This window comes from Spermophilus citellus, assembly GCF_964194105.1.
Source record: "Spermophilus citellus genome assembly, chromosome: 4".
Taxonomy (NCBI): Eukaryota; Metazoa; Chordata; class Mammalia; order Rodentia; family Sciuridae; genus Spermophilus; species Spermophilus citellus.
The window spans coordinates 137236111-137249503 of NC_138185.1; the positions used below are offsets into that span (position 1 = coordinate 137236111).

The window sequence follows — 13393 nt, forward strand, 5'->3', positions numbered from 1 at the left end:
TTGTGGTATATATGTGTAATAAAAATTACCAAAAAATAGTACATGTATAAAGACATGAATTGGCGTGAACACACTTTATATACAAAGATGAAAAATTGTGCTCTATATGTGTAATAAGAATTATAATGCATTCCATTGTCATGTATCTAAAAAAAATAAAACGGGCTGGGGTTGTGGCTCAGTGGTACAGCACTCGCCTCGAACGTGCGAGACCCTGGGTTCGATCCTCAGCACCACATACAAACAACAACGATGTTGTGTCCGCCAAAAAAACTAAAAAATAAATATTAAAATTCTCTCTCTCTCTAAAAAAAAAAATATTAAAAATAAATAAATAATTGAAATAAAGGTGTTGTGTCCAACTACAACTAAAAAATAAATATTAAAAAAATTAAATCAATCAAATTAAAAAAAAAAAAACCTGCCAGAACAAACCATATGTGGTGGCACTCGCCTGTAATCCCAGCTACTTAGGAGGATCTCAACAAGTTCAAGATCAGCCTGGGCAATTCATTGAGATCCTGTGTCAAATCTTTCGTTCAATCCCCAGTACAAAAAAAAAAAAAAAAAAAAAAGCCAGAACACATGCCTATAACAAAAGAAGAAAAGAAAACTTAAAATGTGCTCATTTTGGCAAATAGGTAAATATTTAAAATCAAGACTCATACAATCAGATTTAGAGACTGTTTCCTATCCATTGTCTTATCTACATTTACTCCTATATTTTGAACTGCCCTCCAAGTGGTACCAAGTCCTAAGAACAAATAAAGAGAACTAAAGAAAATTTATTTATTTTTTCCCCCACAATACTAAGGATTGAGCCCAGGGTGCTCTACCACTGAACTAAATCCCCAGCTGCTTTTACATTTTATTTTGAGACAGGGTCTTGTGAGTTGCTTAGAGCCTTGCTATATTGCTGGGGCTGGCCTTGAACTTTCAGTCCTCCTGCTTCAGCCTCCAGAGTCACTGGAATTACAGAAATGCATCACTATACGGGGCTTAATTTCTCCTTTTTAAAACTATAAATCCAGCTATTTAAAGGAAACAAAGACTGGGAGAAATATCACAAAAATGAAAATAAAGGGAAAAACTCCATAAAAGAACTATTTCACACCTTGAAAAGTTTAAGTACTACGAGGATTCACAGAGTTAACTATTTAAGAAAATAAAACTGTTAAGAATCCAGCTAAGCCAGGCACAGTGGCACATGCCTGTAATCCCAGTGGCTTAGGAGGGTGAGACAGAAGAATCATGAGTCTTCAAAGCCAGCCTTAGCAATGGCAAGGCACTAAGTAACTCAGTGAGACCCTATCTCTAAATAAAATACAAAATATGGCTGGGGATGTGATTCAGTGGTTGAGTGCCCAGAATTCAATCCCTAGTACCCCCCACCACCACCAAAAAAAAGGGAATCCAGCTGATCCCCCCCTCTTCCCAGGGCTGGGGAGAGAACCCAGTATTCATGCTAGTAGGCAATAGTTTTAAAGTTACCTCCTCAGCTCTTTTGATCCCTAAATTGCTAAGTCTTTGAACTTGCCAGCCTCCTGCCTCAGCCTTCCAGGTAGCTCGGTATTATAGTAATGTGCTTCCACACCTAGCTATTTTTTCTTGAAATGGGGTCTGATATACTGCCTAGACTGGTGTCAAACTCCTGGACTCAAAAGTGATCCTCCCATACCTCACTCAACCTCCCAATTAACTGGAATTATACGTGTACCCCACAATGCCCAGCTTACGACTGAATAAAATTTAACAACTTTAGGATTAAGTACAGACTTAAACTAAATGCTGAATCGTGTAAGTAAAGTGAAAAGTGATGTATCATAAAAATGTTTTATTTGGCTTTAAAGTCTTGAGTTAGCTGCCAAAAAACTAACTCTAGCTGTCACCATGTAAAAATTGAGGGACCTCATGTAACTGACTCACTCTAATTTCAAATGAAAAATACAAGACCTAAGAACACTAGGCCCAAATTTCCCTATTACAAAAATTCAATGATGTGGCCTTCTCTTTAAAAGATACTCCAGGCCTGCAAAGACCAACTCAAATTCCCACTAATTTCACTTTGTCACCCACTTAAGATTCCATAAGGGGGCTGGAGATGTGGCTCAAGCGGTAGCGCGCTCGCCTGGCATGTGTGCGGCCCTGGTTCGATCCTCAGCACCACATACAAACAAAGATGTTGTGTCCGCCGAGAACTAAAAAATAAATAAATAAATATTGAAAAAAAAAAGATTCCATAAGCATTTGACTTTGAACTCCCCATTCCATAATGAAAAAGATCACAGTTTTGGCAAAAATGTCTGCAATAAAAGGGGAAAAAGCCAAACCTTACCCAATCGGTAAGCAACAGGCAATCAGAGCAAAAAAAGACTGGATGTGGGCACTGGATATTAATTCTAAAACCAAAATTAAAACAAACTTGATTTTAAGTCAAAAGAACACAATATAATGTCACAATATTTCTACACTACTAAAGTACAGTATATAACTAAAAGTAGACATGGAAGAGGGTACAAGATAAGCAGGTTAACTGATAAACAGCAAAACTGCTGAGATGTGACTGTCCATTACAATATCTACCGCATTCAGTCCTTATCACTTTTAGGTGGAGATTAGGATTTCCATACTTTGGGTAGCACTGTCAAACAAACTGCCTCCCATTAAGGCAAAAATCATATAAGTACTACTATTTGATTTGGTAATTAAATAATCATTTTATAAATCAATCTTTTGTTAAACAATCTGTAATGTTTAAACTCTCAGTTAAATAATTATAATATAAACAGTTCCTTGAAAACTGCTAAGAGTTTAAAAATACAATAAGCTCTCCAAGAAATCCACCTAAAATCAAGGACATGACAAACGAAAAATTGTGGCATCTCCCAATCTTTTTTTTTCCTTTGGAATTTTTTCTTTTAATACAGACAGACTAAAATAGACAGCAAATGTTGGGAGAAAATACTCTCTGGGATACATATGAAAACAAGAAAAGTAGAAGCAAACGAAAATATCCATTCAAATAAAATTGTCAAACACTGGCTTTGAGATGTGGTACTAAACAAAATTGTGTGCACTTGCTCAACTCACTGAGCTCCAATTTTTCTCATCTGCAAAATCATAACAATAATGACTTATTCATTGTCCTGTTTTGTACAATAAATGAAAAAGTTAAATTATGTGTATTTATAAGTAATTATGGTGTAAATAAGACTGTATACCATAGTAGAGTACCTTAAAAAAAGTTAGGAGACTTTAAACATTGTAAAGAAAGATTGGGAAAAAAAATAACAATGTAAAGAGGAATAGTAAGTATTAACATGATTATAGAAACTAGAGATTTTATTAACAGAAAAAAGGATTAAGTAACATAATCTAGGCCAAGATAATCTATTACAATAAAGATAATAATTAAAATTTTAAATTAAAGACCCAATGATACAAAATATATGTTTGCAGTCACAAAATTGAAAGAAAAGTATTCTTCTATTTATACACCTAAATATATTACTAGGGATATAGGAACAAATAGGACACTCCCCTACAAAAGAAAAATAAGCATGTAAACAAAAACAACTAAGCAATGAGATGGGGGCAGAGGGAAAACGATGGGCTACAAGAATAAACAGAGAAAATACCACTTTCTTACCATGATACATTTTTTCCATATCCAAGCTATTAAGATAAAGAAGACCTAAATATGCTTTTATGTTAAAAGGAAAACTGTGGAAGCAAAAAAAAAAAAAAAATTGAAAACTGAGAAATGAAATCAAGAGGCTAGGGACATGGTTCAAAGGCAAAGTAATTGTGTAGCATGTATATGGCCTTGGGTTCATTTTTCCTAACACTGTATTTAAAGATAAAAGGAAGGAATAAAACACCGGGGTGGAGGAGCAAGTAGAAGCAAAGCAGGGGAGAAGAGAAGAAGAAAAGAAAAGCTTGACTTGCGTACGTTTTAGAGAATATTACCTTCTTGAAGACCTGGATGTATCACCTGCTTGTGCCTCAAGGACTTCAAATCTTCTATCAATTCCTTTTCCAACTGGGAAATTCTTTCTCTGCAACCTACTCACAAAACAAACCCAAAATTATTGTATAACACAGAAGAGTAACGTTGCATATTTCACTACAAGAGGATAAACCACAAATGTATCTCATTTTACACTATTATGCAATACCTGGGTCATTTGTGGTTGCTGCCTGGAGATTAGATGGTTCTTCTGTTATCCCATCAACTGCATGAATGTCTAGAGCTTCCTACATATTAAAAATGAAAATAAAATGCAGTGAGTATCACTTCTAAAACTTTTTAAAGTAAATCAGCATTATAAAATAAAAATTTAAAACCAAGGAAAACACCCCCATGTATACAGTTTTAACTCCAAATTCAAAGAACTGGAGCAACTTTTTTTCCCATAACTTCGATTTTTTTTTTTTTAATGTTCTACACTAACATTACTTTAATACTCATGAGCTGGGAATATAGTTCAGTGGTATAACACTTGCCTGCCACATGTGAGGACCTAGGTTTTTGTTTTGTTTTTTAAGAGAGAGAGAGAGAATTTTTTTATATTTATTTTTTAGTTTTCGGCAGACACAACATCTTTGTTTGTATGTGGTGCTGAGGATCGAACCCAGGCCACACGCATGCCAGGCAAGGGCGCTACCGCTTGAGCCACATCCCCAGCCCTGAGGACCTGGGTTTGATCTTGAAAATGAAGGGGAAAAAAAAAGAAGAAGAAAAAGAAATACACACACACACACACACACACAATTACTCAGCTAAACTCAAACTTATGCTAATTTACATACTTACTGCTTAGAGCCTAAATATAACTTACTCAGCAACTAACAAGGAGGGAGGAAAAGAATAGAATTAAACATCCAACATCTGTTTAGCCAACCTAGAAAGACGGCAACTTTGCAAAAATTAAAAAGAAAAATAATCTGGTTGGAAAGTTGAAATTGAATTTTAAAAAGAAATGATATCGCTGGGTGTGGTGGCCCATGTCTGTAAGTAATCCCAGCAACTCGGGAAGCTGAGGCAGGAAGATTGAGAGTTCAAAGTCAGCTTCAGCAACTTATTGAGGCACTCAGCAACTCAGCAAGACTATGTCTCAAAAAGAAAAAAAAAGAAATGATATCAATGTGTATGACAGCAGAACTAAGAAGACTATTAAACATTTATTTCCCCAATAGCATTCCATTAATACTGGCCAGGGATTAGAAATGAAAGGGTTGGATGGGACGTCTCCAAAGCAGAAATGAACCTTTTTTTTTTTTTTGCGGGGCGGGGGCGGGGGTGGGAGTGGGGGACAGAAGGTTTGAACTCAGGGGTACTTAGCCACTGAGCCCAAACTCCAGCCCCTGTTTATTTTTTATTTAGAGACAGGGTCTACCTGAGTTGCTTAGGGCCTCAATAAACTGCTACAGTTGGCTTTGCACTCACAATCCTCCTGCTGCAACCTCCCAAATCACTGTGATTACAAGTATGCACCATTGTACCCAGAGTCAATTAACTTTTTATGCCCCCCTTCCCTTTTATGGCTACAAGAGGCGGGCTGGGGATGTGGCTCAAGTGGTAGCCCACTCGCCTGGCATGCGCGAGGCAGTGGGTTTAATCTTCAGCACCACATAAAAAGATACTGTGTCCACCTAAAACTTAAAAAAAAAAAAAAAAAAAAAAAAAGCATGCTTGGCAATTGCTCTAACATTGAGCTACATCCCCAGCTCTTTCTATTTTTTATTTTGAAGGCAAGGTCTAAAGTTGCTCAGACCGGCAATGAACTTGTGATTCTCCTGCCTCAGCTTCCTGAGTAGCTATGATGCAGGCTGCAATACCACACCTGGCTTCTTATGCCTTTTAAAAGTACATAATGATGAAAATTGCAGTAAGACTCAAAGTTTGAAAAACTCAACCGCAGCATCTAAATACTGAAAAGAATCATGCTGCTCTACCACTGATACATTCCCTGCCCTTTTCGAAACAGGGTCTGCCTAAATTGCCCAGGCTATCCTTGAGCTTACTATCCTTTTGCCTTAGCCTCCCAACTAGGTGAGATTTATAGGCATGCATCACCATGCCCAATCAGATATAATTTTTTAAAGTATATTCAAATAAAATATCTTAAGTGACGTGTGCTTACTAAATCAAACACTATGGAGGCACTTCCCCTCTATATCACACCATTGCTATCTATCCATTATTCACAAAATGGGAGTTAGTTATCAGCCAATACAGACGTGAAGAATGCCTAATAGGCCTTGGAAAGAATGCTGGAAATTACATTCTTACCTTGGACTCAAAGGAAACAAAGAGAACACCATCCACATCTTCAAGATCAGGCTTCACATCAGGAAAGGTACCACTAGGAATTATAGGGGTATTCTTGGAAGAAGTTAAAGTCTTTCCTGTGTTTTTAGGTGGTCGTCCTGCCTTAGAGAATTTCAATTTTCGAGGCCTTCCTCTTTTTCCAGGGACATTAGAAGAGGCATTCTGATTGGCATTTACATTCTTTGAGGTTCCTGAGATTTTAAACATAGTTGTTCGCTTTCTGCTCAGGTCTTCTTTTCCTGAAAATGAATCCCCAGTTGAACCCTTTGAACTGTCAAGTATTCTTTCTGAGCTAATGCTGTCAAACATATCAGGACATTTCCATTGAGGTTCTTTAACTAAGGGACATTTTTGTACTACTCTGAGATCCGGTGAATGTTTTCTAAGACCATTTTCTGATTCCTTGTCTAAGTAGAAACTAGTGCCATTAGAATTTTCAATATATGTAGGCAAATATTCTAATTCTCCCAACACAGGAGATTTATCCTTTCGAGATGTGGAAAGTATGTTATCAGGCAGTTCAGAAATCTTCACTGTGCTTTTGGTGACAGCACAGGGCTCCAAATAGACTACAGGCATCTTTCCAGTGTCTAATTTGAACATTTTAGCTTTAGCAACACCTGATGGGCTGTTTGGTAGCCATTTAGAAGATGGATGGTCAGTTTCTAAGTTATCAACTTTATTGTGCCTTTTTAGTTGTTTCTCTAATATAGGATCATCATCACTGTTTGAGTATACATCTGTTTCTTCATCTGTGTCTTCCTGTTTTATAGTGATACCTTCTGGGCATCCACCAACTTCATAGTCATAGTCATCTAGAGGTTCCTCTTTAATGACAACATTGAAGTTTCCATTCGGGTCTAATGGGGAGGCAATATGGGAGCCATCTTTAAAATTGTTCCGGACAAAGCTGAAGAGACAAGGGAGGGAGGAACAAAAAGTACAAAACTATCCATTATCCATAAACAAAGCTCAGAAGGAAAAAGGGTTTTGAAACAAAGTAACACATCAGATCTCATGAAACATTCCTCCAAAATACTCTGTATAACCTAACAAGATCTCAAAAACAATGTATCAACAGATTACACTTTTACATTTTTTTTGTCAATTTTTCATTTAAAAAATACAAAGAAAGAGTAAGGTTTACTCTTATTATTAAATTAAAAATTCAGGATATAACACTTATTTTTCAAGGAACTCAAGGGATTTTAAAACTCAGCTGGCACTGATCCAAAAATCATACAAATATTGACACACTAACAATTGTGAGCAAAGAAAAATTGCACTTTCACAACTAGGAATTGCAACAAACTAGGAAAAGTTTTACAAATTGCCAGCTGATCTTCTCATGTGTTTGAGATAAGATTTACTAACACAAAACCTAACATCTTTTTTTTGATTGTTGTGGGAGTAGGGATGGAACCCAGAGGCATTCTCCTATGAAGCTACATTACCAGTTTTTGTGTGTGCGTTGTTTTGTTTTGTTTGGGGGGAGGGGGTTTACTAGTGATTGAACCCAGAGGTGCTTAGCCACAGAACTGCATCCCCAGCACATTTTATTTTGAGACATCTTAATCATGTTGAAGTATACAGTGTTTTTAGAATATTCACAATATTGTTACAAGACAATTTTTCACAACTTTAAAAACTCACTTCCAATGTAAAGAATTTGTGGGTAATTTTTTCAAATAAAAAAACACTGCTGGGCTGGGTTTGTAGCTCAAGTGGTAGAGTGCTCGCCTAGCAAATATTAGGCACTGGGTTCGAACATTAGGACCACATAAAAATAAAATAAAGATATTGTATCCACCTAAAACTAAAAATTAAATAAAAAATAAACAAAATAAAGGCATTCTGTCCATCTATAACTACAAAAAAATTTAAAAAATACTATTAATAAATAGCCATTGAAAGGATAAAAATTATACCAATATACCTTGAGGACATAGCTGGACTCAAGTTTAATTATCTAAGATTCTATGTAAGTGGTACAGCTGGAATTAGAATTCTCTAGATATAGGGAATACAAAACTCTGAAATCTCTATATCTCTAAGATTTCCCCCACATATCTACACAAGTCAAAAACGTTAGCAATACACCATGTGTGATGGTATCGCAACAACTTAGGAGGCTGAGACAAGAGGATCCCAAGTTTGAGGCTAATCATAGCAACCTAGGGAGACCCCGTCTCAAAATAAAACATAAGGAAGGCTGGAGATGTAGCTCAGTAATAAAGTACTTTGGTTCAATCCTCAGTACAAAAAAAAAAAAAACCCTACGTACTACCACGACACCCTTTCACAAACAAATAAGAGATAATCAAGTAGAATTATAGGCATATTTTCTTCACTTCAGTCTAACACTGAAGATGGCACTTTTCTACACACAAACACACAGCATTTATACAATCATATTTTGGTCCAGTCAATCACTTTAAAATAAAGTAGGTAAGTTTAGATGTCCATAGCAGACTAGCTCGTAGCAGAGTAACTCTCCATTTAATACTAGAAAAGCCAGACTTCAAGGGTTTCCCCCCCAAAAAAAATATTTTTTAAAATCCATTTGAAGACATCAAAAAAATAGCAAGGCAGTTGAGGACTCAAAGGGAAGGAAATAAGGCAATCTAATTAGATACCCAATAATTCAGGCACTTTTATATTCATAATCTTCATTATTGAAGCTATCTTTCTAAGATATTCAATTGAATTCCTGTTATTTTCCTGTTCAAAAGCATTTCAAAGTCTTTGGAAACTAAATAAAAAGTGTAAACACCTGGTATGCTTTTCAAAGTCCAAATACAATCTATTCTCAATCCTTTCAAGCTCACCTTAAACAAAAACCTATGTTGTACCTCAAATGATTTCACACAAACCTTCACTTTAGTATCTAATTATGAAACAATATATTTGCAGCACATATCCATCATTAATATAGCACTAATTTTTTACTACTAATTCCGATTAAAGTCACCGTCTTTACAAAGATTTATCTCAAATATGCACAGCAACCATTACATGAATGGTTCCTGAACAACATAAAATCTTAAGCTTAATTAAAAATCCATCAATATACAAGCAATAATAAGTGTTGGCGAGGATGTGGAGAAAAAGGTACACTCATATATTACTGGTGGCACTGCAAATTGGTGCACCAAACACTATTATATCCAAGATCTATACAATATACACATTAAAGTATACAGGAAGTTATCAATCAAAACAGATTCTGTTGGTAAATAAAGAAAATCCTTACTAATTTCAAAGGTTTTAAGTCATGTGTTCTTTCACAACAATAGAATCAAACTACAAATCAATAACAAACACAAATGTAACATACTGAAATATGTGAAAGCAAATTTGTAGTTTTAAATTCATCAAGGAAAAGGGCTAAAATCAATTCTCTAGGTCAGAAATCAATTTTTTTTCTGTGAAGAGCTAAACTGTAAAAATTTCTCAAGATGATACCATGTCTCCAGCAACTCAACTCTGCCACTAAAACACATAAAATTTGATAATACAGTAACAAATAAGCACAGCTGTGTTCCAACAAATGTACTCTGCCAAACCCTGAAATTAGGCAAACTAAAGAAAAAGCAAGGGCTGGGGCTAGGGTTTAGCAGTAGAGTGCTTGCCTAGCATGCGTGAGGCCATGAGTTCGATCCCCAGCACCACATAAAAATAAGTAAAATAAAGGCATTGTGTCCAACTACAACTTAAAAATAAATATTTAAAAAAAAAAACCAAGTGGATCACACACAATAAACATCAAAGGAAAATCAATGAAATATAAAGAAGCTGAATTTGTGAAACTTGCCAACAAAGAAAACTCAGTGGGTTCACTGATGAATTCCATCGGGCATGAAAAAAACAATACACAAACTTGGAAAACTCAAAAGAATGGAATACTTCACAACCTGTTTATTAAGGAAAGCAAAATCCTGGTACTAATATATCAGAAAGAAAACTAAAAATAAATATCTCCCATAAATTTAGGTGAAAAAAACCTAAGCAAATTTTCAACAAATTAAGTCCAGCAATATTAAAAAGAATGATATTATCACAACTGGGTAATGTTTAGTCCAAAAATGCAATGCTCATATAATAGCAGGCCGTACCCCCCAAAAATAAATGTCATTCACCATATTAACAAAATATGGGGGGGGGAGACATCTTAACAGATACAAGAAAATCATTTGATGCCACTCAAAAATCATTCTTTTTTTTTTTTTAATAGTTGTAGATGGACAGCGTGCCTTTATTTGTTTTGTTTTTTTATGTGATGCTAAGGATGGAACCCAGTGCCTCACACATGGTAGGCAAGCGCTCTGCCATTGAGCTACAGCTACAGCCCCAACGCTCATTCTTAATAATTCTCAGGAAAATGGTAAATAGAAGAAAATTTCTCAATCTGATAAAACATACTACAAAAAAAAAAAAACTATACCCAATATCATAATACCTATTTGTCCACAATACTGGAAGTTCATTCAGTAAAGTAAGCGGGAAGGATAGAGGAAGAAGGTGAAAGAAATGACAGGGGAGAGTAAGAAAGAGGACAGACACAGGAGTGAAGACTGCAAAGAAAGAAGCAAAACAAACTCTGTTCAGGTAAGATGACCACATATGTAGTAAATCCAAAGGAATCTATAAACTACTGTAGTTAAGTGAATTCAGAGAGGTAACCAGATACAAAGTCAATATCTAAAAACTGATTGGACTTCTATATTATCAAAAGGAGATTATTTTAAATATCATCTATAAATTTCATTAAAATATTTAAACAATTCCCAAAAAAAGAATAAAAACAAGCAAGGTGGGGTGGCACATGCCTGTAATCCCAGCAACTCAGGAGAATGAGGCAGGAGGATTATAAATTCAATGCCAAACTGAACAATTTATGGAGATCCTGCCTCAAAAAAAAAAAAAAAAATCAAAAGGGCTGGGGATGTAGCTCATTAGTAGAGCACCCCTGGGTTCAATTCCCAGTAATGCAAAGAAAGAAAAGAAGAGGAGGAGGAGGAGGAGGAGGAGGAGGAAGTGGAGGAGGAGGAAGAAGCAGCAGCAGGAGGAGGAGGAGAAGGAATAACCAAAATAATCTTGTAGTAGTAGAAGGTTTATACTATCTGATTCCAAAATTTACTATAAGCCTAACATCAAGAGGAATATCTGGTACTGGCAAAAAACAGACAACTTAATGGAACAGAATTTAGTCAAAAAAAATGACCCACCTCTATATAAAGTCACCTGTTTTTTCCAAAGCACCAGTGCAATTTTCAATAAATGAGAGCACCTGGAAAATTATAAACCTTTATCCTTTATACCACACACAAAAACTAATTCAGAATGGGTCACAGACTTAAATGTGAAAGATAAAATAACATCCCCTTTTTCAAAAACTTCACATAACTGGTGAAAACATATTTTATTAGTATTTTTCTTTGTTACAACTTTATTATATAATGTTGCATAACATAAAAGGCACCTGTTTTAAGTGACAAAGATTTTTATTAATGTTATAGTATGTAGCCATAGCCACGACCCCGTTTCTTTCTGTTTTTATTTATTTTTATTTATTCATTTTTTGAGAGGGCAGGGTACTGGGGATTGAACTCAGGGGCACTTGACCACTGAGCCATATCACTAGCCCTATTTTTTATTTTATTAGAGACAGGGTCTCACTAAATTGCTTAGAGCCTCACTAAATTGCCGAAGCTGGCTTTGAACTCATGATCCTCCTGCCTCAGCCTCCCAAGCTGCTGGGCTGGGATAGCAGGCATGCACCACCGCGTCCAGCTTCTATCAGTTTTTAAAGGGTAAGTCATCAGTAACCAAAGAAAAGTCGCAGGTAGGTAGGTAGGTAGGTATTTATTTACTGTTGGGTGCTGAGGGGGACTAACTCCTAGGGCACATTATGCGGAGCTATATCCCAGTCCCTTTTTATCTTGAGATGGATCTCTTTCATTTGCTTGGGGCTTAAGTTGCTGAGGCTGGCCTGGAAATTGTGATACTCCTGCCTCAGCCTCCCATGTCCCTGGGATTAAAGGCACACGACACCACCTCCAGAATCATCAACTCTTTTTTCCCTTTCATAATTATCTTAGTTCTTAGGTATATCACAAGTAAACACCATATCAAGTAATACAGTAATTATGCTTATTGGTAAGCTTTCTCATTATCATCACATTTCAAGACTCAACTTTGAAAATGTATTTTTCTGCATTTATCATTTTATCATTTAGCATATGATTTCTGTTTTGTCTGCAGTAGTTGAGAACCTCATAAGACTAGATCTTCACTGCTACAGCAGCAGGTACTTTTAAACTTCTTGGACAATAAAACATGCTAAATGAAAAACTCTCAGGAAGGAGAGTTTTATTTATTTATTTTTTAATATTTATTTTTTAGTTTTCAGTGAACACAACATCTTTATTTTATTTGTATGTGGTGCTGAGGATCGAACCAGCACCCCGCGCATGCCAGGTGACTGCGCTAACAGCTTGAGTCATATCCCCAGCCCCAGAAGGAGAGTTTTAAACACATGTATCATGCATGAAAGTTTGCTGGGGTGGGAGATTCTAAAAACAATTCCTAAATTTCATTTTTCTAAGAAGTTTTTTCTAGTGGCTGGGCAACAACTTTGCAAGACCCTGTCTCAAAAAATAAAAAGGGTGCCAAGTGTGGTGATACATGCCTATAATCCCAGTGCCCGGGGAGGCTGAGGCAAGAGGATCTTGAGTTCAAAGCCAGCCTCAGCAAAAGCGAGACTCTAGGCAACTCAGTGAGACCCTCTCCTAAATAAAATACAAAACAGGGCTGGGGATGTGGCTCAGTGGTTGAATGCCCTTAAATTCAATCCCCGGTAACCCCCACCCACCCAAATAAATAAATAAAGGGCTAAAGCTGTAGCTCAGTTGTAGAACAACCCTGGTGCAGTGCAATTCCTGGTAGTGAGTAAATTTTAAAAAGAAGTCACTTCTATTTTTTTTTTTAAAGAGAGAGTGAGAGAGGAGAGAGAGAGAGAGAGAGAGAGAGAGAGAGAGTGAGAGAGAGAGAATTTTT

General features: G+C 36.1%; 1 protein-coding gene across 23 annotated transcripts in view; it reads right to left on the reverse strand.

The window, feature by feature from the left end:
* The window catches only part of MGA (MAX dimerization protein MGA), a 130074-nt gene that overhangs the window by 51032 nt on the left and 65649 nt on the right, over positions 1–13393 (reverse strand). For 22 of the 23 annotated variants that reach the window (XR_014021668.1, XR_014021669.1, XR_014021670.1 and 19 more), the window contains exons 3-5: positions 6296–7244; positions 4179–4257; positions 3970–4065 (exon numbers count right to left, since the gene is read on the reverse strand). Coding sequence is in view for 20 of the 23 variants with exons in the window: in XM_081291903.1 (XP_081148029.1) it covers positions 3970–4065; positions 4179–4257; positions 6296–7244 (1124 nt within the window). In the remaining 3 variants the exon portion in view is untranslated. Of the gene's footprint in view, positions 1–3969; positions 4066–4178; positions 4258–4722; positions 5117–6295; positions 7245–13393 lie in introns of those variants that run through there. The other variant, XM_081291902.1, reaches the window with a different exon arrangement.